Source organism: Anas platyrhynchos, chromosome 4 (assembly GCF_047663525.1).
Source record: "Anas platyrhynchos isolate ZD024472 breed Pekin duck chromosome 4, IASCAAS_PekinDuck_T2T, whole genome shotgun sequence".
NCBI lineage: Eukaryota > Metazoa > Chordata > Aves > Anseriformes > Anatidae > Anas > Anas platyrhynchos.
In genome coordinates this window covers 79260089-79282691 of record NC_092590.1, presented here as the reverse complement: position 1 = coordinate 79282691, position 22603 = coordinate 79260089, and the positions used below count along the sequence as shown (strand labels likewise).

Genomic DNA, 22603 nt, shown 5'->3' with positions numbered 1-22603 from the left:
AGGCCTCCCCCTGATCCCAAGACCCCCCCCCCCCAGCCCCCAGACGCCCCCCCAGACCCCTAAGACCCCCCCCCTCGACCCCCCCAGCCCCCTGTGACCCGAGGCATCCAGGCGCTTTTGCTCTTTATTGACCAGAAGTGGGGGTGTTGGGGAGGGTCTGGGGGTGCTGGGGGGGTCAGGCACCCCCTGCCTGTAGCACGCAGCCCCCCCCCGGCCCCCCCAGCACAGAGCCAGGACCCCTGAGCTTGGCCCCAAGGAGGGGGCAGGGGGCTGGAAATGCCCGGGGGGGACCCAGAGGGAGGCAGGGCCGGCTCCTACCCCCCCTCCAGCCCCAGCAGCTCCCAGAGGGGCTCGCAGCCCCCCCCCAGGCTCATTTTTTCATGATCTGGGCCCGAGCCCGGTTGAGTTTCTCCATCAGGGCGCTGTCGGTGCCGGGGGTGCAGCGCGCCAGGACCCAGCTCAGCTCCGCCTCGCTCTTGTGCTCGATGGCAGCGTCGGCCGCCTGCTCCAGGTCCCTGCGGGCACAAAACAAAGGGGGCTGGGGGCTGCAGCACCGCTCCCCCCCCCACAGGGAACAAGGGGAAGGAAACAGGGGGACCCCCCCCAACTACAGAAGGAGGAGGCTCATAGTTTCCCCCCAAGTCCCCCAAAACCCACAGCCTGAGGAGCGCCGACCCCAGCTGCTCCCCCCACCCCCAGCCCTGTCCCCGGGGCCCCCCCCGGGCTCCCCACGCACCCCACGAGGATGAAGGCCTTGACGCGCTGCTCGGGGGTCACCCGGGGGGCGTACTTCTTGGCCTCGTAGCGGTTGTGGTGCTTCACGGCGATCTCCACGAAGGGCTGGGGGGAGAACAGGGGGAGAGGGGAGGCAGCTGCCCCCCCCAAAGACCCCTCCCAGTTGCAGGACAGCACGGGGACAGGGTGAGGGGATGGCAGGACCCTCGAGGAGCGAGGCCAGCCCTTACCAGGTAGCCGATGGGCGACTTCTTGCTCTTGGAGAACTTCTCCATCTCCTCCCAGTCCCCTCGCGTGGCCAGGGCGTTGATCTTCAGCCACCAGTAGCTGGGGGGGGGCACAGAGGGAAGGGGCTGCTCCAGCTGCTGCCAGCAGGCTGCAGCCCCCGTAACTCCCCCAGCCCAGGGGTCCCCCAAAAAGCCGCCCCCCTGTGCCCCCACCGCTTGTCGGGGATCTTGAAGTCGCGGTAGAGCTGCTCGGCCTTTTTGTAGTGGCCGTCCAGGATGAGGGTGGAGACGGTGTCGTGCAGCGAGAGGTCGAGGTAGGGCTTGTCAAAATCCTCCTGGAGGTGCCGCTGGAGCCGCAGCAGCTTGATCTGATCCTCTGTGGCCTGGGGAACGAGGTCCTGGCTGAGGGGTCCCTGTCCCAGGGGCAGCACCCCACACAGGGTGGGGGCTCTGTGGCCCCCATCCTGTGCCCGTGGCCCAGCTGAGCCCTGTGTTATAGTGGGGGGGCTGTGGCACCTCCCTGGCCCCGCTCACCTTGGCAGCAAACTCATTCTTGGCCTTGTAGTACTCGTCCACCGCGTTCTGCAGGGCTGCTACTCGCCCCTCGATGCGCTGGGGGGACAGAAGCCACGGCCACGTCACCCCCCCGGCAGCACGGCTGGCACGCCGCAGGGGACAGGCGGCCCCTCAAAGCCCAGCAGGAGGGGTGGGTGACACCGACACAGCCAAGGCCAGGCTCCAGCGTGGTGACACTCAACGCTGATCACCCAAAATAGGCAGGGGGCTGGATCCCCTCCTGTCCTGGGGGGACCCAGAGCTCCCCATTTCATGCAGGAGGGGACGGTGACCTCCAGCAGAGCCCCAGGGAGGTGCTGGCCCTGGGGCATGAGCCAGGGGGGCCCTTCATAGTCCTTGGGGTTGGATTTGATCCTTATGGGTCCATCCTAATTCAGGATATTCTATGAATCCCACAGCCAGAGCCTACCCTGAGGGTGCAGACACCAGGCTCACGCTGCTGACCCCAGGGGACAGGCGCAGGCACCAGGCAGGACGTGGCCCCCCCCCAGCCCCTTCTCCCCAGGGAGGGTGCCCAGGACGCTGCCACGGCCCAGGAGGAGCCAGGCTGGAGCCCCCAGCCCCTCCGCCACCCTCCTCCTGTCCCTGCCGGGCACAGACCTTCTCCGAGTAGCTGGAGTGGACGTGGAAGTTGCCGAGCTCCTGGTGGTTGTCGTCCTGGTTGTACAGGTCCTTCAGCGTCTCCCGCTCCTGGTGCTTGCAGAACTGGGGGGGCACAGGGAGAGGGGAGGGCAGGGGGGGACTGGGAGCTGCCCCTGCCACACCGCAGCACCACCAGGGCCCCCCCGAGGCATCGGGGCAGGGGACGAGGGGCAGAGGAAGGAGCGGGCAGCCCCTACCTGGCGGTAGAGGCTGAGGGCCACGGGCTGGTTCTGCAGCGTCATGAAGAAGGTGCCGCGGTTCAGCTCGTTCTTCAGGTGCAGCACCACGGTGTAGACTGGGGCAGGGGCAGCATTTTGGGGCAGGGGCAGCGTTTTGGGACGTGCAGCCACCCCAGCACAGGGCACAGCCCCGTGCTTCCCCCCTTGCAGGTCCCAAGCAGCTCCCACCACCCCCATCCCACGCAGCACAGAGCCACAACCACGTTCCCCCGGACTCTGAGCCCTTCCCAAGGGAGTTTTGCTGCCCGGATGCTGAGCAGCCCCCCGGTGCTGGGTTCTGCAAAGCCTCTCCTGCCTCAGGACCCTCCCTCACACCCGCTGCCCCCCCAGCCCTGCCCCTTACCCAGGTCCGTGTCCCCACTCTCGATGGCCTTGCTCAGGGCCAGCTTGCTGCGCTTCATCTTCAGCAGCAGCGGGACCTGCTCCCCGGAGCGCGGCTCGTACTCCAGCAGCTGTGGCCAGCAGAGAGAGGATCAGCACGCAGCCCCCCCCGTGGGTGCCAGCACTACCCCGGCCCCCCGGGGTTACCTTGATGGCCAGCTCCGTGCGGCCGCAGTCGTAAGCCCGGGCGCCGATCTCGGAGTAGGAGATGCCCGGTGTGTCCCCCAGCTTCTGGTTGATGGCGTAGGCCACCTCCTCGTCGGATTTATCCTTCTGCTGCACCTGGAGGGGAGCAGAGCGGCGCGGTCAGCACGGCCCTGGCGCTGCAGAGCCCCCCCGAGCCGCCCCCCCTGGAGCCGCCCCCTTGCCTTGTAGCAAGCCCAGTGGGCCAGGATGCGGCTGACGCCCTGGATCTCGGAGAGGTGCAGGTACTCGCAGATCCTGATGGCCAGGGGGTAGAGGCGCCGCAGCACCAGCCTGGGGGGGGACGTGGAGGCTCAGCGGAGAGCCCCGGAGCAGGGCGGGCGAGGGGCCACGCAGCTCAGAGCCCGCTGAGCCCCCAGCTCTGTGGGGACGGCAGCGGGGCCAGGCACAGCCTCAGCCTGGGCTGCTCGGGGTTGGCCCCGTGCAGGGGAGCCTCACCTGTCCAGCAGGACCTCGATGGTGAGCTGCTTGTACCTGTGCTGACAGTCAAGGGAATTTCGGACCCCCCCAGAGCGCAGGCAACGCCTGCTGGGTGCCTGTCCCCTCCCGGCAGCACCCCAGGGCCAGCCCAGCAGCACGGGACCCCATCACGGAGGGACAGCCAGCCCGAGGCACAGGCACAGAGCCCAGCTCACACCAGACCCCCTGCCCCCCAGGGACCCCCTGCCCCCGCCCCACGAGGCAGGATACTGGGTGAAGGTGAGGGGGATGCCGATCTGGTAGTCCCGGATGGCGTTGAGCACCCGCAGGTCCTGGCACATGCGCACGAAGCTCTCCGGGGGGAACTTGTCGATGAAGCACTTCCCAAAGGAGGCTGCCTGCGGGAGAAGTGTGGGATCTGCTCATGGGAGAGGCCTGGAGCAGGCGGGGAAATGCCTTCGGCCTCACCCAGACCCTCCTCTGCCTCCTTCTCTCACCCGCAGCAGGGATTTCTGAGTCTCCGGCTCGTGCTCGTAGCCGGCCGCCTCGATGCACTGGCTCACCGCCTCCGGGAGCAGCTTCTGGTCCTTGATCTCCCGCAGGTACTCGTCTGCCTTCTGGCTCTCCTTCTGCAGGGAAGCACAGCCCGTGGGGGGGATCTGCGGGCCAGGGGACGCCCACCAGCCAGGGGGAGCCCCGGGACCACAGGACCACCAAGCTGGGGCAGGAGGCAGGTATGGAGCAGGGCAGGGTGCCGAACCTCGTACTCCTTCTGTGCCTCCAACAGGAGAGCTCCCGGGGCCATAGAGGCGATTTTGAAGATCTCTTGGCTGGCCTCTGCGGAGGGGAGAAAGAAAAAAAACACATTATTAGAGGCTGCCCCAGAGCAGGTGCCACCTGGGGCTGTCCCAGTGCCGCTCCCAGTGCAGCTCTGGGGCCCTAGGGGAGATCCGGTGCCAGTGCCCGCTCTCAGCAGGGCTGGAGGGGCCTCACCCAGGGGACATCTCACCTGGGATCTCGTGCAGGAACTCGTGGGAGGTGCGGGACAAGATGCGGACCCCATCCAGCTCTGGCACCAGGTAGGAGTCCTCATCCAGGACAAATCTGTGCTCCCCGCTAAGGGCTCGCGGGAAGGGAGTGGTGCAGAGCCAGACCAGCAGCGTCCCCCTGTCACCCACCCCCCCGGCTGGGCCTCATGAGCCCCCTCCCCTTTTCCAGGGCCTGGGGAGGGGCAGGGATCGCCCCACCACGACAGCCCTCGCTCACCCCTGGGGTGAGCCCCCCCTCCCCAAAGGATACTGGATGCACTCCGTGGAGTTCCCGACCACCATCAGCTGCCGGTCCCACGCCATCACCACGGCGCGCTGCCGGCTGCGGGGACGCATGCACCTGTGGGGGAACCCCAGGGGGTCAGGGAGCGCTGCCCCCTGCCCCACTGCAGCACCAGGACTGCCCCGCAGCCCCCACGCCTGGAGCAGGGACACGAGGGATGGTCCCACTCGTCCCGGGGTGGCCACGGAGCTGGGCAGACCCCGGCAAAGGGTCGAGCATCCAGGGGTGTGTGGTGGGGGGCACAGCCCAGGGGGGTACAGCCAGGGGGCCACTCACCAAACCATCTGCTTGGGCGGCGCTCGGATGCTGCAGTTGAACTCGCAGAACTTCTCCTGGGAAAGAGACGAGTCAGGGAGAGGTGAGGGAAGGTGGTGTGCGTGCTGCTGGAGCCACGCGCCGAGGGGCGCGATTAGGGGTGAAAACCAGCACAGAGCACACGTCCTGCTGAAGAAGCTGGCTCCAGATCCAGCCCCAGAGCGAGCCAGGGCACGGCTGGCACAGCCGAAGGGTGAGGACGCTGTGTGAGCACTTAAACCGTCTGTGAGAAGCATTTATCTGCTGCTCTGGTGTGCAGCCCATCTGCATGTAAAGCAAGGAACTGCTGGTGCTCAACTGAGACCAGCAAGTGGGCAGAGACTAAAGGAAACCGAATTGCTTCAGGGGGGCACATAAATAACTGGGACACCTCCAGTATGGGAATCGGGCAAAGTCCTGCAAGGCCTCCTACACCTGAGTGAGCACACTGCTCACAGCAATAAGAGTGAGACTAGCTGGGAAACGATACTGGAACCGCCCAGTTTGGGTACAGGTGTCAGAGAATCTGCTGTGGAAGAAGCACTTAGGGGCAGGCTGTTTGGGAGGAGTTCAGATGTAGAAAGGGAGATGCAAATGTGGATTTGGAAGTGGAAAAATTAGCGAGATAGGTCTAAAATTAGATGAAAAAACAAAGGTGGGAGGATATTTCGGTGACAGGAGTGCAGATGTCTATCAGCAGCAGCAAGGCCAGCCTGCAGAGCTGAGCCCATGAAGGGGAGCTCACCTTCAGCGTGGCCAGCCCCATCCAGATGTAGCCAGTGTCGGTGAAGAGAGCCAGGCAGCGGTAGTTGAAGGACACGGCCATCTGCAGGTAGGCGCCGGCAGAGGGGCTCATGCCGGGGGGGGTCTGGGACAGGGAAAAGGAGAGCGTCAGAGGACAGGGTTACACCCAGGGGCACCACCCGGGGACACACAGCGTGCCACACGCCGGCACCGACTGCACAAGGGGCTGCGAGCTGGCCAAAGCTGTCCCCTCCCTCGCTGTGCCCACCTTGTCCTCACCCCTTTGAGGTGTCCGGGTGTTTGTGCTGCCCGTGGGACAGCAGGGATGGGGGAAAAACCTGCCAGCGAGTGCTGGAGGCTGCCCCGCTCCCCTCAGAGTGGGTCACTCACCACCACGGAGCAGGAGGTGTTGTCCAGCAGGTACAGGTCCTGGCCGACGGCCAGCAGGACGATGGTGACTCTGTCCTGGGACAGCACGGCCCAGCAGGAGGGGGGCTTCTGCAGGCCTGCAGCGGGCACCGAGCGTCAGGGCCCTGCAGGAGCCGGAGAGGGGAGCAGGAGGGATGAAACCCACCTGGGACCTCGGGCATCCTGCGCAGCTTCAGGTCGTCGATGTTGGTGGCCAGCGAGAAGCGGTGTGCCCCGGTGAGGATGGCCACGCCGGTGCCGTACTCCGTGTGGAACACCTTCGCCTCCAGCACGTGGTTCTGCAGCACCTCCTGCGCCACGGAGAGAGAAGGAGAGAGAGAGGTGAGCCTGGGCTGCGGCACTCAGGGTCTGCAGCACGCTGCCAGAGAGGCACCGGGGCTCTGGGAGTGAGATTGTCCCAGGGAGGAGTGAGCCCAGCCCCGTGCTGCACGGCCAGCAGCATCCCAGCTGCGACAGGTCTCACTCCTGCACCAAATCGGGGGCTTGCTCTGCCCCCAGCTCATGTCCGAAGGGAGCCAGCGGGGACCTCAGGCTCTCAGCTGAGCCCCGCGGGGCTGAGATCACCGAGAAAGATCTCACAGCACCTCTCTGCCCCCCAAACCCATCCCTGCCCAGCTGATGGTGACGAGCCCCCCGGCCCTTCCCGCGCTCTGCACCCCCCCTACTCACGTTGCCCATGCTGAAGTGGCGCTTGAACTCGCAGAAGAGGTCGTAGATGAGCACGGTGCCGTCCTCCTGGATGCACAGCAGGTCCTCGCCGGCCGTCCAGCCCAGCTGCACCACCTGGCCGCTCTTCCACTGCGGGCACGGCACCGCTCAGCGTGCTGCGGGGCTGCGGGCACCCCACCGGGATGTCCCTCCGGGAGGTGTGACCCCCATCTCCACAGCACCCCAAGACGAGGGCAGCTCCCCCCGTGTCTGCCCCAGCCCCGTGCAGGGGGACAGGGGGCACGGTGCTCCCGGGACCCCGGCACCGCTCCCACGTCCCCTCTCCCAGCCTGGTGGGCTCCCAGTCCCTGTCCCTCTCCCTCTCCCCCCGTACCCACCCCCCGGTGCCCCCCGCACACACCGCTCCCGAGCAGCCCCTCCGGGCACCCCGGGGGGTGCTGAGGCCCCGTTGCCGCCCCCCGGGGCCGGTCCGGACCCCCCTCACCGGGATGCTGGCGAGGAGCAGCCCCGAGGCTGAGAAGGTGTCCAGCAGCGGGCGGGCACCGGGTGACTTCTCCCTGCGGGCGCTGTTCCGGAGCAGAGCTGCGGGAGGCCACGGGGGGGGCCCTCAGCCGGTGGCACCCCCCCGGTGCCCCCCCTCCCCCGGTGCTCCCCCCGTACCTATGGGCCCCCCGTACGGGGCGGCCGCCACCAGGCAGTCCCGCAGCTCCTCGCGCAGGCCCCACTCCATGGCGTACAGCTCCGACTTGCTGCCGGGCGGGCACACGGGACCGGTGAGGGTGCTGAGACCCCCACCGGCCGCCCCCCCCATCCGCCACCGGCCGCCCCTCACCGGTAGAAGGCCTCCTCGCCCAGCGGGTTCCAGTTGGCCGTGTAGCAGTCCATGGCGCCGCACCGGGACGCCCGGGGCCGCCCCCTCCCCGCTCAGCCCCTGCCCGTGCCGGTTCCCGTGTCCCTGCCGGTGCCCGCGGCCCCCCCCCGGCCCCGCCCCGCCGCCACCGACACCGCCCCGGCTGCCGCCATCTTGAGTGAGGGCACGGGAGGGGAGGGGGAAGGTGCCGCCATCTTGAGTGAGGGCACCGGCGGGGTGAGGGAGGCGCCGCCATCTTGAGTGAGGGCGCGGCGGGCCGCCGCCATCCCGGGGTGGCCCCGCGGGGCCTGGCTTCGGCCCCCGGTGCTGGGCCCAGGCGGGGCCCCCGGCAGTGCCCCGGCCCCGAGCCCCTTCCAGCCCCGTTCCTCGCTGCCCCGCAGCACTGTGCATGGCCCACACCCCCCCAATACCCCCACTGACACCCCCACCGACACCGACACCCCCACCGACACCACCACCGACACCCCCAGTGACACCCCCAGTGACACCACCACTGACACCAATATCCCTGACACCACCACCATCACCCCCGCCACCATCCCCGCCGCCCACCGGGCCAGCACCAGGCCCGTCACCCCCCCGCCATGCCCGGTGCCAGGCCGGGGAAGCCCCCAGGGGGCACCCGGTGTGTGTAGGGCCGCAGGGAAACCGGGAGCACCCCGGGCCGCAGGGCAGCACCGGGGCCTGGCATGGACACGGGCATGGGGCAGGGAAATGGAAACCTGCAGCATGGGCAGGAGCTGCGGGGGCTTGGACATGTGGGGACACCCCCGTATACAGTCCCATACGCGGCCCTGTATACAGCCCCATAGATAGCCCCATACACAACCCCATACAACCCACAGACACAGCCCCATACAAGGGCCCAGCCCTGTACACACCCCCATACACAGCCCCGTACACGGCCCCAAACATGGCCCCATACATGGCCCTGTACATGACCCCATACACACCCCCTTACACGGCCCCATACATGGCCCCAGCCCTGTACACAGCCCCATACACGGCCCTGTATACAGCCCTATGTACAGCCCCATACACAACCCCATACAACCCCCAGTCCCAGCCCTGTACACGGCCCCAGCCCCATACACACCCCCATACACTGTCCCGTACATGGCCCCAAACACAGCCCTGTACGTGACCCCATACACACCCCCATACACGGCCCCATACATGGCCCCAGCCCCGTACACAGCCCCATACATGGCCCTGTATACAGCCCCATACACGGCCCTGTATACAGCCCCATATACAGCCCCATACACAACCCCATACAACCCCTGGACACAGCCCCGTACACACCCCCATACACGGCCCCATACGTGGCCCCAGCCCCGTACACACCCCCATACATGCCCGTACACAGCCCCAAACATGACCTCATACGTGGCCCTGTACATGACCCCATACACAGCCCCATACAAGGCCCCATACAAGGCCCCAAACACGGCCCCAAACACTCGTGCAGCACATCCCAAGGTCTCTGTTTATTTCTCAGTGCTCTAGGATCCAGGAAAGCCCCTGGACTCTCAGCCTGCCACCACCTCCCGGTGCCGGTGCCGGTGCCGCGGCGGGGCCTAGCGTGGCGGGGCCGGGGCCGGGGGGCGTCCGGGCAGGTCGCAGCGGTACTGGAAGATCTGGAAGCAGAGCAGGCTGGCGAGCAGCGAGGGGCTGGAGGCGCCCACCTTCCTGAAGCCCTGACCCTCGTAGAGCCGCTGGGCCACCACCTGCACCACGGAGGTGGAGAGCACCACGGCCCCGTAGCCCCGCGCCTGGGCGAAGCGCAGCACCTCCCCGCACAGCGCCTTGGAGATGCCTCGGCCGCGGTGCTCCTTGCTGACCGACATTCGCTTCAGCTCCAGGGCCACCCCCCTGTGCGCCGGGTCCTGCGGCGGCGCCACGGCCACCATGCCCACCACGCTCCCCCCGGCCTCCGCCACCCAAAAGCAGGAGTCGGGCGCCCGCATGTAGGTGGCGCGGATGTCCAGGAGGTCGCTGAGCAGCGCCTGGCGCACGTAGGACGTGCTGAAGGAGCGCAGCAAGGGCCAGGCGCCCGCCAGCGCCAGCGCCGCGGCCCCCAGCGCCAGCAGCCAGCAGCCGGCGGCCGCCCGCACGGCGGTGAAGAGGGCGAGCAGAGCCAGCTGCATCCGCGCCGAGCGCAGCACGTGCCGGTACACGGCCGGGGAGTGCTCGAGGATGCCGCGGGCAAAGAGGGACCGCACGGCGTCATAGTCCTGGTCCCGGTACTGCCGGATGCGGTAGGGAGCCATGGCTCTGCCGGCACCTGCGGGTGGTACCGGGGGGGTCACGGCTCCTGCAGCCCTCAGCGCCCCCGGCCGTGCCTCGACCCCGCGGTGCCCAGGACGCGGGCACCACCACCACGATGTCCCTCATCGGCTGGGCACCAGCCTGCATCCCGCACCCCCCTGTCGGTGTCAGTGCCCCCCCGCCACCAAAATCCTGCACAAACCCTGCCTGGGGCAGGCATCCCGGGCCCCCGTCCTGCTGGACCCCCGTGGGGTTTTGCCCCAAGCACTTCGAGCAGTGCCAGCCCAGGGCTGTGCCAGGCTGGACTTGCACGGGGGTCCCTCTGCAAGCAATGGGCAGGGGGGGGGTGTCCCAATTTTTATTCCTGATGAGGCCACAGAGGTGCTCATACCGCCAGCCCCAGGGACCTTGAGGCTGCAGGGCTGGGACGAGGGGACGAGCAGGACCTCCCCCCAGCACAGCCCCTTCCAGCGGGGCAGGGTCTGGGGGTTGCTGCCCCCCCGGCAGCCCCAGCACTCAGTGGGGTCCCAGCACAGCCCCAGCTCTGCCCCGTGCCCCAAGGAGCTGCCAGCAAGGGGCAAAGTTTGTGCCTGTGGCGGCTGAGCTGCCCTGGCGGGGGGACCCCAAGGGGGCCGTGCTGGCCTTGTCTCTGGGGGGGCACCCACCCCCATCCAGCTCCGTTAGGGCTGTGGCACCGCGCACCCCACCGGTGGGCTCCTGGCCCCCCACCCGCTGCTGCCAGCCCCCTGCACGCCGTGCTGACCCCCCCAGCCCCACGGACACGGGCCCGCAGCCCCCCCCCGGGGCATGGGACGCGCTTTGCTCCGCGCAGCCCCAGCTCCCCCCCCCCCAGCTTCCCCTTTCCGCCCTCCCCTCTTCCCTCTGCTCCCTTCTCCCCTTCCCTGCTCCATCGCCCCGCTTCCCCCCCCGGCTCCCTGATCCCTCTGCCCCCCCCCTCCCCGCTTCCTCCTCTCCCCTCTCGCCCTCCCCCCGTTTCCTCTCCGCCCCCCCCCCGCTCCGTGCCCCCCCTGCCCCCCGTTCCCCGCTCCCCCCGTTTCTCCCCCGCTCCCCCCGTTATCCCCCTGTGTGTCCCCCCCCCCGTCCCTCTCCTCCGGTGCCCCCCCCGCACACCGAGGCCCGAGGCCGTGCCGGTTACCGGCGGTAGCGGCCCTTACCGGGGCCCGGGCCGGGCTGGCGGCGGCTGCGGGCGGGCAGCGAAGGGGAAGGGGCGGCCCCCCCCGCACCGGCCTCCCCGCGGCGCCTCCGCCGGCACCGGCACCGGGACCGGCACCGGGCGAAACGCACCCGAGGGCGGCCCCGGCAGGCGCACGGAGACCGGCGGCGGCGGGAGATGCTCGGGCACGGCGCGGGGATGCGGGGGCTTGGTGCCCCCCCCCCCCGGGAACCGTGGCCCCCCCCGGGGACTTTGCCCACGGGCAGCGCCGGTGCCGTGGGCTCCCTGCCAGCGGCTCCGTGTCCCGCGAGCGAAGGGCGGAGGGGACGGGGAGGGGGGGTCAGGGGGGGCAGCGGCACCCCGGGGCCGGTGTCCTTGCTGTGGGGCCGGGGGGGGCCCGCAGAACGGGCACGACCCCATGTGGAGCCCCCCCCGAGGGGCTGCTGGGGGTCCCTGGGGAGCTGGCAGCCCCCCCCCGGTGGTTCCCCCCCCCCCCAGCACAAAGGTGGGCTGCGGGCAGCGCTGCAGACACTTTTATTTCACTGCCTGCGGGGGGGGGGGGGGCAGCAGGGGCAGCCCCCAGCCCCCAGGCACTGCAGGGGGGCAGCGGGAGGAGGACACGGCCACGCGGCACCCCCATGGGTCCCTGTGCACCCAGGGGACACGGGGGCATCGCGCACACACACACACCCCAGGGACCCCCCCTGGGAGGCTGAGCCCCCAGGGTGGGCTTCTTGGGGTGCAGCAGGGTTGGGATACCGGGGAGGGGGGTCCCCAGCCAGGCACCGCACGGCACGAGGGTCCCAGCCCCCCGCACCCCCCGCACCCCCTGCACCCCACGCTCCCTGAGAGGCATCGCTGGCGCGGCTTGGCCAAAAGGCACGAGGCAGGGGGGGGGCTCCCCGGGGCAGCTCGTAGCACACCCCCCGGAGCCTGCGGCACAGCGGGGTCCGAGCACTTGGCGGAGCCCTCCCGGTGCCGCCGGGCTCAGGGCAGCTCGTAGCGGTAGGTGGTGACGGTGCAGTTGGCCAGGCGGCCGTAGACGGTGGGCAGGAGGTAGCGGCGGTCACGGCGGAAGCCCAGGCGCTCGTAGAGGGCGCGCGCCTCGTGCTGCAGCATCACGGTGTTGAGCACCACGGCCCGGCAGCCGCGCTGCTGCCGCGCGAAGGCCAGCGCGGTGCGACCCAGCGCCGCCGCGATGCCGCGGCCCCGGTAGTCCTTGCGCACCGCCATCCGCTTCAGCGCCAGCTCCTCGCTGCCACTGCCGTCACCAGCCGGCCGCACGCCCACCGTGCCCACCACCCGCTCGTCCGCCTCGGCCACCCAAAAGCAGGCTCCGGGGATGTCCATGTAGGCGGCGCGGATGTCCCGCAGGTCGTCCGCGAGGCAGCGCTCGATGTAGGCGCTCCAGGCGCAGCCCAGCAGCTGGCGGCCCAGGGCCAGCAGCAGCGTCAGGGCCAGCACGGGCAGCAGCAGGGAGCGGGAGCTGGCGAGCAGCAGGCAGAAGACGCAGCCCAGCAGCAGCAGCACCCAGGGCTGCCGCAGCACGTGCAGGCACAGCGCCGGCGCGTACTCGTTCATGCCGGTGGCGAAGACCTCGCGCACCGCCTCGGAGTCCTCGTCGCGGTACGGACGGATCCGGTAGCCCGCCATGGTGCGCCCTGGGGTGGGAGAGGGCGGCTCGGCCCCGGCGCCCCCCTGCCCGGCAGGGCCTCAGGAGGGGCTCAGGGCCACCCCAGGAGCCCAAGGGTGGTGCGGCACCCATGGGTGCGGGCAGGGCAGCGCCAGCACCGCCTCGTGCCCCGGGGAGCCCCCGCGCCCCTCGGTGCCCTCCATGCCCCTTGGTGCCCCCCGTGCCCTTCAGTGCCCCCCACGCCCTCCAGCACCCCCCACGCCCCCCTGTGCCCCCCACACCCCCCTGTGCCCCCCGTGCCTGTTGGTGCCCCCTGGGCCCCTCGGTGCCCCCCACACCCCTCAGTGCCCCCTGGGCCTCTCAGCACCCCCATCTCACCCCCCCCACACCCCCCCCACCCCTCGGTGCCCCCCATGCCCCTCACTGCCCCCCTGCCTGTTGGTGCCCCCCACACCTCTCGGTGCCCCCCACACCCCTCAGTGCCCCCTGGGCCTCTCAGCACCCCCATCTCGGTGCCCCCCGTGCCCCCCACACCCCTCAGTGCCCCCCGTATCCCTCAGTGCCCCCCATGCCTGTTGGTGCCCCCCCCACCTCTCGGTGCCCCCCGCACCCCTCAGTGCCCCCTGGGCCTCTCAGCACCCCCATCTCAGCGCCCCCCGTGCCCCCCATGCCCCCCAGTGCCCCCCCTGCCTGTTGGTGCCCCCCCACCTCTCCGTGCCCCCCGCACCCCCCGGTGCCCCCCACACCCCCCGGTGGTGCCCCCACCTCTCCGCGCCCCCCTCCCCTCCTCGCGCCCATGGACCAGCCCTGGGCACCCCCCTCTGCTCCCCTCCCCCAAGGGACCCCCCCCTACCCGGGACCCCCCTACCCCGGGACCCCCCCCCCGGCCCCGCCCCCGCTCACCGCTCCCTCCGCCCGCCGCCGCCGCCTGCCCGCCGCCGCGGCGCTCGCTGCCCATTGGCCGCCGCTACTTCCGCGGCCACGCCCCCCCCGCCGCCACCAGCCAATAGGCGCCCGGCGGAAGGGCGGCGGGGGCGGGCCATTGAGGGGGCAGGGCCGGTCGCATGAATGAAGCGTGAGAACGGCCGGGGGAGGGGGCGGGGCCAACGCTCTGGGGGCGGGGCTTCCGTCGGCGGCGGCGCCATTGATAACCAGGGAAAGGGGGCGGGGCAAGGGGGCGGGGCGCGCGTAAAATGGGCGTGGCCTCCCCGTTACGGCCCCGCCCCCACGTGGCGGCGCTGGGCACGGAGCCGGCGGAGGCGGCGGCGGCGGAGGCGCAGGGGGAGGTCGGGGGGGGGCGGCCGGGACGCGGCCCCCGCTCGGCCCCGCGGCCGGTGCCGGTGCAGGAGGAAGCTGCAGGCCGTGGGCTCGTTGTGGAACGGGACCCGGCACGGCCGCGTGGCCGCCTCGTAGCCCTCGGCCCGCGCCGTCACCTCGTACTCGCCCGGGTTCAGCAGCCGCCAGTAGTCCCCGTCCGTGGCTGGGGAGGGGGCGTCAGGGACCGGGCGTGGGGGGGACACCCCGGCACCAGCCCCCTCCGGGCACCATGTCCAGCCCTGACCCCACTGCCAACCCCATCCCACCCCATCTTGTCCCTGTCCCCTCCCCTGTCCCATCCCCATCCCATCCCATCCCCATCCCCATCCCATCCCCATCCCCCTCCCATCCCCATCCCCATCCCATCCCCATCCCCATCCCCATCCCCATTCCCATCCCCATCCCCATCCCATCCCCATCCCCATCCCATCCCCATCCCATCCCCATCCCCATCCCCATCCCATCCCCATCCCCCTCCCATCCCCATCCCCATCCCCATCCCCTCCCCATCCCATCCCATCCCCATCCCCATCCCATCCCCATCCCATCCCCATCCCCATCCCCATCCCCATCCCATCCCCATCCCCATCCCCATCCCCATCCCCATCCCCATCCCCATCCCCTCCCATCCCATCCCATCCCCATCCCCATCCCCATCCCCATCCCCATCCCCATCCCCTCCCATCCCATCCCCACATCCCCTCCCCAGCCCTGCCCGTGTCCCCCCGTACCGGTCCGGATGTCGTGGTTGATGCCATCCACGGAGATGATGGCGTTGGCGATGCCCTGCTCCGTCTCCGCATCCCGCACCACCCCCTTAATGCCGCGGTGCACCTGGGAACCACGGACCAGGGCGGTGTCAGGGGCAGCCCCCACCCCAGCACAACGCCCCCGGGTGCACCCAACACTTTCTGTACCCCCAAACAGGCTGCGGGGCACTGCATGGGCCATGGTGGTGCAGCACACACATGTGCACACCCAGCACGTGTCCATCAGCAGCACACACGTGTGCCCCAGCACACACGCACACACAGAGCGCACACACAGTGCGCACGCCCCTGCTGCCCCAGCCCCAGCCTCCCCATTGAGGGAGGAGGGAAGGGGGGTGCAAAGCCTTGGGGGGGCATTTGGGGACCCCCTGGCTGCATCCCGCCACCAGCCCCTCAGTGTCGGTGGGACCCCCGGGGCCGGGGGTGCCTCCCGATCCCGCACCTGCTCCATGTAGAGCAGCAGCGACTCGCGGTTGTTCTCCCACTCGGCCGGCAGCTCGGAGGCATGCGGGAACTTGTCGCAGGAGAGCTCCACCGTGATCTCGAAGCAGTTGGTGTGCAGGTAGCTGAAGTCGTTCATACCTGCGCGGGGCATCGGGGGCATCAGGGGGGGGGGAGCTGCCGCCGCCGTGCCCCCCCGCTGCCCGCCCCCAGCCCCGCGCTCACTGCCGGGCACCGTGTGCCAGTTGGCCCCGTTGATGATGTTGCCGGAGCGCATGAAGTCGTCGTAGTGGCAGAGGCGGCGCTCCTCGCTGGCCATGGCCAGGTTGGAGGTGGCGTAGACGGTGGCCAGCCAGCGGAAGACGCCGTCGTCGGCCGTGGGCGTCAGCTCCTGCGCCTTCCAGTAGGTGCGGGTCATGTCGAAGGGGTAGGTGACCACCAGCTCCCCGCCGTGCAGGTTGGCGCTCAGCACGAAGGGGTAGCGCTGCATCCAGTCGATCACCGCCCGCGTCTCGGGGGCCACCTGCAGGATCACTGCGTCAGGGCCACGAGGGCTGGGGGGGTGGGCGCAGCCGGGACCCCCCGGCTCCGTCCCCTCCGTGCCCTCACCGTGGCGTTTGCGAAGGTGTAGTACTCGGGGATGGGGATGTAGTGGTTGGGGAACTCGTGGGGCACCAGGTCGTTGTCCTCGGCGTCCCACAGCGCCGTGTTGAGGTCGGCGAAGTTGTGGTTGAGGTCGATGCCCTCGTAGGTCCAGCGGCCCATGGCCCAGCCCGACAGCTCGGAGCCCTGCGGGGGGACGGGGTCAGCGGGCGGTGTGGGGAGGAGGGGGGCGCACAGCCCCGTAGAGCCCCGGGCCCTACCTACCAGCTTGTAGGCGGTCTCGTAGCCGTCGGGGTTCATGGAGGGCAGGAGGTGGATGCGGGTTTCGGTGACCAGCCGCACCACGCGGGGGTTTCCGCGGCGGAACTCGCGGCACAGGTACTCCATCAGGTTGAGCAGCAGCTCCCGGCCCAGCACCTCGTTGCCGTGCATCCCCGCCACGTAGCGGAATTCGGGCTCACCTACGGGCACGGCACCCGGTGGCTGCGGGTCCCCCCCGGCTGTGCGCCCCCCGGCTCTGCCCCCCCCTCCCCTGCCCTGGGGCTGCGGGGCACGTACCCACTTCGTGCTGCCCGGGGTTGTCGGAGATCTCCATGACGTACATCTTGAGGCCCAGGTAGCTCTTCCCGATGCTGTAGACGCGGGTGATGTTGGGGCACTCGTCGTTCACCCGCTTCATCAGCTGCGGAGGGCAAAGCTCTGGGCGCCGGGGTCCAGCGCACCCCCTGGGGGTGCAGGGACCCCTGGACTGGTTTGGGAGGTCCCCAGGGGTGCAGAACCCCCTGCCCCCGGCACCTTTCTCATCTCCTTGTAGTTGTGGTGGCGGAAATCCAGCTTGTCCGTGGGCACGGGGTCGCTGGGCCAGTAGTAGATGTTGTTCGGGTCTGCGGGGAGCCGGGGACCCATGAGAGGGAGCTCAGCCCCCAGCCCCCAGCCCCACAGGGAGAGCCCGGCCCGGGGACATGGGGCAGGGCCCGGGGGGGCGCCCACCTGGCAGGGGGCAGCCCAGGACCTCCGCCCGCAGGCAGATGGTGCCGTTCTCGAACCAGGTCTGCGGGTTGATGCGGATGTAGCGGGCCACCACCGGCGAGGGCAGCAGGTTCAGCACCGGCGTCTCGGGGTCCTTGTTCCCCGGGAAGACCTGGGGGGGGAGGCGCAGCCCCTGCGTGCCCCCGGGCCCGAGCGCGGCACCGAGGGGGGGGACGCGGGGCTGGGGCAGAGCTGCCGGCTGGGGACCGAAGGGTTACGGGCGTGCGGCCGCCCAACCCCGGCCTCCCCTGGCCCCCCTCCAGCCCCTAATGAACAGTGGACACGTGGCGCTGGGCTGAGCCCAGCACCGGCACCGGGGGGGGGGGGGACCTGATTTGGGACAGAGCCACGGGGCCTGGGGCACCCGCACTGCTCTGCCCCCACCCCACAGCGGGACCCCCGGCACAGGCACCAGGGTGAGCGTGGGGACCCCAAACTGCTCCTGGCATGGGGACCCCAAACTGCTCCTGGCATGGGGACCCCAAAGCCGCTGCTGGCACAGCGCTGCCCCAGGACCCCAGCCCCGCTGTGGCAGCCCCCGTTTCTCTCCCATCCCTGCACCCCCCCGGGGGGGCTGCTTGTACCCTCCCTGCCCGCACCCCCGAGTGCCCACGGCTGCCCAGCTCTCACACGTGCACCCAAGCACCAGGCTGCCGTGTTCGCCTTTGGGCACGCTCCGCCGTGCCATGGGGCCCTGCGCACACCCGCGTGCGTCCCCCCCCCCATTCTCCTGGCCCCCCCCCCCCGGGTGGGCAGCGAGGACAAGCAGCCTTTGTGCGGGAGGGGAAGCGCTGGAGGATGCTCTCCGGGAAGGGAGGCCAAAGGCAACAGCACCGGAGCCCAGCACAGCGCCCGCCCGTGCCGTTAACTCCGCCGAGCCCTCGCTCTGCGCCGGGAGCCGGAGCTGGGCTGGGGCGCAGGGGGGGCTCCATTCCCCCCCCCCCGCTGGGTGCCTACCGCCTCCTCGGTGCCGTTGCGGCACGGCTGCCACGTGTGCGTGTCGTTGCTGAACTGGACCTTGTAGGAGGTCACCCAGTCGTACCTGCGAGGGGCAGAGGGTCAGGGGGGGGCCCGGCCCCCAGCCCCCAGCCCCGGGGCCAGCCCTGCCCCGCGCCTTACGTCCAGATGGAGTTGAGCCCCTGCGTGATGACCCCGGTGAAGTTGGTCAGCCGGCGGGCGTCGATCTCCAGCCACTGCTCCTTGTCCTCCTGCCCCGCGCACCAGCCGCCGTCGAAGAAATCCCCGTCGTAGAGCCCCGACTGCGGGCAGGAGGGGGTCAGGGTGGGGGGGGACACGGGGCCCATCCCCGGCACGGCCCCAGCGGCCCCGCAGGGAACTGTGCTGGTGCTGCAGTGACAGGGGACAGCTCCGTGCTGACAGGGTGCCTCGGCCAGGGGACCAAGCCCTCCTTTAACGGGGCCCTCGGGGGGGTCGTGGTGGAGCCCCCCCTTTGAGCAAAACACAGCAGGGCCAGGAGGGGCGATGCGGAGAGCCCCGGCTCCCCTAAAACACGTGTGCCATGCACACACCATGCATGTACTGCGTGCCGTGCAGGTGCCATGCAGGTGCCATGCACACGGCACACGCACCGAGCACACACCACACATCATGCACACGCCATGCACATGCCATGCACACACCACGCACATGCCGTGCACACGCTGCCCTCCTACCTGGATGTTGAGCCGCCCACGGTGGGCGCCCAGGCCGTAGCGCTTGTCGCTGGAGGCACGGAGCTGGGAGTCCAGCACTCGCAGGGACTCCAGCCCCAGCGGGGGGCACTCTGGGGGCAGAGCAGAGGGGGCACGGCGTGCTCAGAGACCCCACGCAGGGCGGCTCCCACGCAGGGGTCCCCCTGGAGCTGCCCCCATGCTGCGCCCTCCTCTGCCTGCTGGTCCTGTGCATGGGGTCCCTGGGGACCCCCCCTAAGGGGCACAGCCACGTCTTGGCACTGGGGTGGATGCGGGGAGCCCCACCAGTGCCCCCAGCCCCGCTGTGTGATTGGGGGGGGGGGCTGTGTGTGTGATTTGTGTCCCCCCCCCACACGCATGTGTAAGGTGTGTACGTACGAGGCTCCTGCGGGGCAGCCGGGTGCTTGGCTGGAGCCTTCGGCTTCTTCTTCAGCACCTTTTTCTTCACCACCTTGACCCGCACGACTTTCCTCCTGGGCACGGGGGCTGCGGGCAGGCACAGGGACGGGGGGGGGGGCCTCAGGGTCTGGGGGCTGCCGGCCCTTGGGGTGCCCCTGGGTGGGAGGGGGGCAAAGCTGGCTGGGGCTGGGGGTGCACCCACCCCAATGGCCCCAGGGGGGATATGAGGAGGGCTTGGGGAACCGGGCAGCCCTGCATGACCCCGCTGCAGTGCGTGGCCTTGGGGAGCACCCGGCACACGTGTGCACACACACATGTACACACACACACACACACACGTGCACAAACACACATGCACACAGACATGTGCACACACACACAAGCACGCACCCATGTGCACACCCCTGTCCCTCTGGCTCACAGGGATACCCTGGGGTAGCCCCTCACACGCACGACTTCAGCACAGCCCCCAGGTGTGCACAGCCCCAGCTCACAAACACGCACACACACACACACACACACACACAAACACACACATGGACATGCACACACCCACACACACACCCTGCCCTGGGGCATCTGCACAGAACCACAGCGGGACCGGGCACAACTGGCACCAGGGAATGCCGGCGCTGTGCCAGCCGTGCTGCTGCGTGTGCAAGCAGTGCACAAACACACACAGTGCACAAAGTGCACACACGCAGGCACACAGCACACACTGCCACACGCCGATACACACAAACCATGCACACACGTCCATGCTCACACACACACTCACACACACACACACACTCAGTGCACGCTGAAATCCCTCCCCTCGCTCACATTCACTTGTGTACAAACAGCCCCGCACACTGCCCTGCTTGCACCGCCACGCACAGACATGCACAGAGCTGCACACAGACATACACACAGACACACAGACAGACACACAGACACACAGACACGGACACACGCACAGACACAGACACACAGCTGCACACAATCACACACATATGCCCACAAACACACACACGCTCACACACACACGCCAACACATGCACACATGTACAAGCACACGCACACACACAGACACACACATGAACACACAGCTGCACACACACTAACATACAGAGATGCACCAGAACACACACACACCAACACATGCACACATGTACAAGCACATACACACACACATGAACACACACCCGCACACACACTAACATACACAGATGCCCACGAACACACACATGCACACACACACACACCAACACATGCACACACGTACAAGCACACACACACACACATGCTCACACACACATGCACACACATGCACAGCTCACACACCCCTATATGCACGCATGCACACATGTGCACACACCCCCACACACATGCACCCCCCCCCCACATGTACACTCACCCCCCCCCCTCACCCCCCCCCAGCCCCAGCCCCCCCGCTCCTACCTTTGGCCCCTGCCCCCCCCTTCAGCGTCCCGCGCTCTGGGGGCTGGGGGCTGGCGGGGGTGGCGCTTCCCGGCCCCCCCCTCTCCGTGCCCCTCGGGGGGGTCGCGGCCGGGCTTTTCGGCGCCCCCCCCGCCGCGGTGCCCCTCGGGGGGGTCGCGGCGCTGCTGTTCGTTGCCCCCCCCGTCCCGGCGTCTCTGGGGGGAGCCGCCGTGGAGCCCCGGGAGCCCCCCACCCCCGCGGCCCCGGGCCTCAGCGCGCTGTCGGGGGGCGCCGTGTGGGTGGGGGGCGCGGGGGGGGCGGCGGCCAGCAGCGGCAGCAGGAGCAGCACCGGGAGCCGCAGCCCCGGCATCGCCGCGACGGGACGGGACGGGACGGGACGGGCGGAACGGAGCCGAGCCGAGCACAGCGGCCGCCCCCGCCCGCCCCCGCCCCTCACCGCCCCCCCCCCGGCCCCTTCCCGGCCCCGTCCCCGCCCCCGCGCCCTCCTCGCCCCCCGCCGCCCGCTGCTCTCGCCGGGGCCGCGGGCACCCCCCGGGAGCGGGGCTGGGGGCTCCCCCCGGCAGCGGGGGGGCTCGGGGTCCCCCCCGGCTCTGTGCGCCCCCAGCCGGGCTCTGCGCCCCCCGGGGTGCCCGGGGTGCCCGGGGGGGGGGTCCCGAGCCCCCGCTGCCTCCCGCGTGTCCCGCACCCAGCTCGCAGCCCCCAGCCCGGCGGTGCTGTCAGGGGAGCCCCCGGCCCCTCGTTTGGGTGGGGGGCGCTCAGCACCGCCGGGATCCGGCCCCGGCCCCCGCTGCTCGCTGGCCCCGGTCCCGCAGGAAATTTGCGGTCCCGTCCTCCACGTCGGCAGCGCCGTGCGGGGACCAGCGGGGCAGCCTGGGGGGCCTGGTGCGGGGTGCCTCGGGGACCCCCCCCCCGTTCCTGGGGATGCTGAATGCCCCAGGGGCTGCCCGCGCCCGGCTCTGGCAGCAAAGGGTGCCCCATCTCTCCTTGGCTGATCCCGCAGTGCTCGCACATCGGGGATTGTTGCCGCCCTTGCAGGAATGTTTCGGCTCTGATTACACAGCAGTTTTGGGCACAAAACCCTCCCAGACTGGAACAATCTGCCTGGCCTGGTCCCCGCTCCTCAGCCGTGTTCCCCATTCCTCAGCCGTGTTCCCTGTTCCTCGGCTGCTCTCCTGCTGTCCCCATCCCTCCTGGAGCCACTGGGTGCCCCCCGTGCCGGGTGGGTGCGCTGGGTGCCCCGTGGGTGCCCCGCTGTGCTCCCCACTCCCCATCTGCCCAACGGGAGACCCTGAGCACTCCCCAGCCAAACCCAGCCATGGAGCTGTGCCTGGCTCTCCGTGACCATGCATGGCGCATTCCAAGAGCAGAGCATGGCTGTGGGGGCTCCAGGCCTCCCCCTCATTGCTCGCAGCAGCAGCCGGTGCCACCGGCTGAGCCCGGGCACCCGCGAGGCCCCAGGAGCTGCTGGCATGGAGCTGAGCCCAGCCGGGGCTTCGCAGCCAGATCCTGGCAGAGCGCAGGAGCTGTGAGTGCACCGGGACCTGAACCCACCCCTCACCAGCAGTGGGGGACAATGGGAAGCAGGGAGGGGTGTCCCTGGGAGCGCAGGGACCCCCAGGAGAGCCAGAGCCGAGCCCCAGGGATGCGGTGCCCTCGGCACCCCGTGCACCCCCGCCAGCATGGCCAGGGCTGCGGCGCTGGCACCAGCACCGAGGTGGCTCTGAGCACCCTGCCCTGCCCCGGCTGTGTCCCTGCAGCTGGATCCAACCTGCAGGGAGGGAAGCAGGAGGTGCCGGAGTCGCTTCGAGGCCCCGTGGTGCCCGGGGAGCCCATCCCGCACACATCGGGGGGATCCCGGCTGCGGAGCAGTGCTGTGCAGTGCCGGTACTGCCTGCTGGTACAGCCCCGCTGCCCCTGCACCAGCCCTGGTGCGGGCTGGGGGAGCTGGGGGCTCCCCTGGGCTGTGTCCAGACCCTTCCCCAGCCCTGTCCTCTTTCCCTCAGCCCTGCGGGGAGCTCTGGCACACCTCAGCCCCCCGTCCTGCTCAGGGCAGCATCCTGCGAGGAGCC

General features: G+C 70.0%; 4 protein-coding genes across 8 annotated transcripts; all 4 read right to left on the bottom strand.

The window, feature by feature from the left end:
• Positions 1-110: 110 nt before the first annotated feature.
• Positions 111-7889, bottom strand: VPS16 (VPS16 core subunit of CORVET and HOPS complexes). Its single transcript, XM_072037958.1, has 24 exons — positions 7725-7889; positions 7553-7641; positions 7377-7474; positions 6893-7021; positions 6369-6513; positions 6185-6300; positions 5796-5918; positions 5033-5088; positions 4724-4813; positions 4434-4528; positions 4185-4261; positions 3922-4053; positions 3695-3822; positions 3443-3478; positions 3169-3277; positions 2948-3082; positions 2763-2871; positions 2378-2475; positions 2139-2243; positions 1497-1574; positions 1176-1345; positions 966-1062; positions 737-840; positions 111-515 (listed from the first exon to the last, which is right to left on the bottom strand). The coding sequence occupies exons 1-24, from the start codon at positions 7775-7777 to the stop codon at positions 371-373; spliced, it is 2517 nt and encodes an 838-aa protein (XP_071894059.1). The 5' UTR covers positions 7778-7889; the 3' UTR covers positions 111-370.
• A 1340-nt stretch (positions 7890-9229) lies between these two features.
• Positions 9230-11507, bottom strand: LOC140002530 (N-acetyltransferase family 8 member 3-like). Of its 4 annotated transcripts, none has more exons than XM_072037953.1 (2): positions 11166-11507; positions 9230-10050 (listed from the first exon to the last, which is right to left on the bottom strand). In XM_072037953.1, the coding sequence occupies exon 2, from the start codon at positions 10034-10036 to the stop codon at positions 9344-9346; it is 693 nt and encodes a 230-aa protein (XP_071894054.1). In that variant the 5' UTR covers positions 10037-10050; positions 11166-11507; the 3' UTR covers positions 9230-9343. The 4 variants fall into 4 exon arrangements, with proteins under 4 accessions (XP_071894054.1, XP_071894056.1, XP_071894053.1 ...); XM_072037955.1 differs by having other exon boundaries at positions 11191-11507; XM_072037952.1 differs by having other exon boundaries at positions 11210-11506.
• Positions 11508-11725: 218 nt separating this feature from the next.
• LOC140002531 (probable N-acetyltransferase CML1) lies at positions 11726-13940 on the bottom strand. Of its 2 annotated transcripts, none has more exons than XM_072037956.1 (2): positions 13745-13940; positions 11726-12869 (listed from the first exon to the last, which is right to left on the bottom strand). In XM_072037956.1, the coding sequence occupies exons 1-2, from the start codon at positions 13797-13799 to the stop codon at positions 12196-12198; spliced, it is 729 nt and encodes a 242-aa protein (XP_071894057.1). In that variant the 5' UTR covers positions 13800-13940; the 3' UTR covers positions 11726-12195. The 2 variants fall into 2 exon arrangements, with proteins under 2 accessions (XP_071894057.1, XP_071894058.1); XM_072037957.1 differs by having other exon boundaries at positions 11726-12906; positions 13745-13926.
• On the bottom strand, positions 13928-20956 carry CPXM1 (carboxypeptidase X, M14 family member 1). Its single transcript, XM_072037950.1, has 14 exons — positions 20535-20956; positions 19071-19178; positions 18675-18784; positions 18121-18260; positions 17959-18043; positions 16963-17113; positions 16768-16856; positions 16531-16654; positions 16237-16433; positions 15979-16158; positions 15595-15892; positions 15371-15510; positions 14890-14992; positions 13928-14321 (listed from the first exon to the last, which is right to left on the bottom strand). Exons 1-14 carry the CDS (start codon positions 20881-20883, stop codon positions 14053-14055), a joined length of 2343 nt encoding a protein of 780 aa, XP_071894051.1. The 5' UTR covers positions 20884-20956; the 3' UTR covers positions 13928-14052.
• Between the last annotated feature and the right edge of the window lie 1647 nt (positions 20957-22603).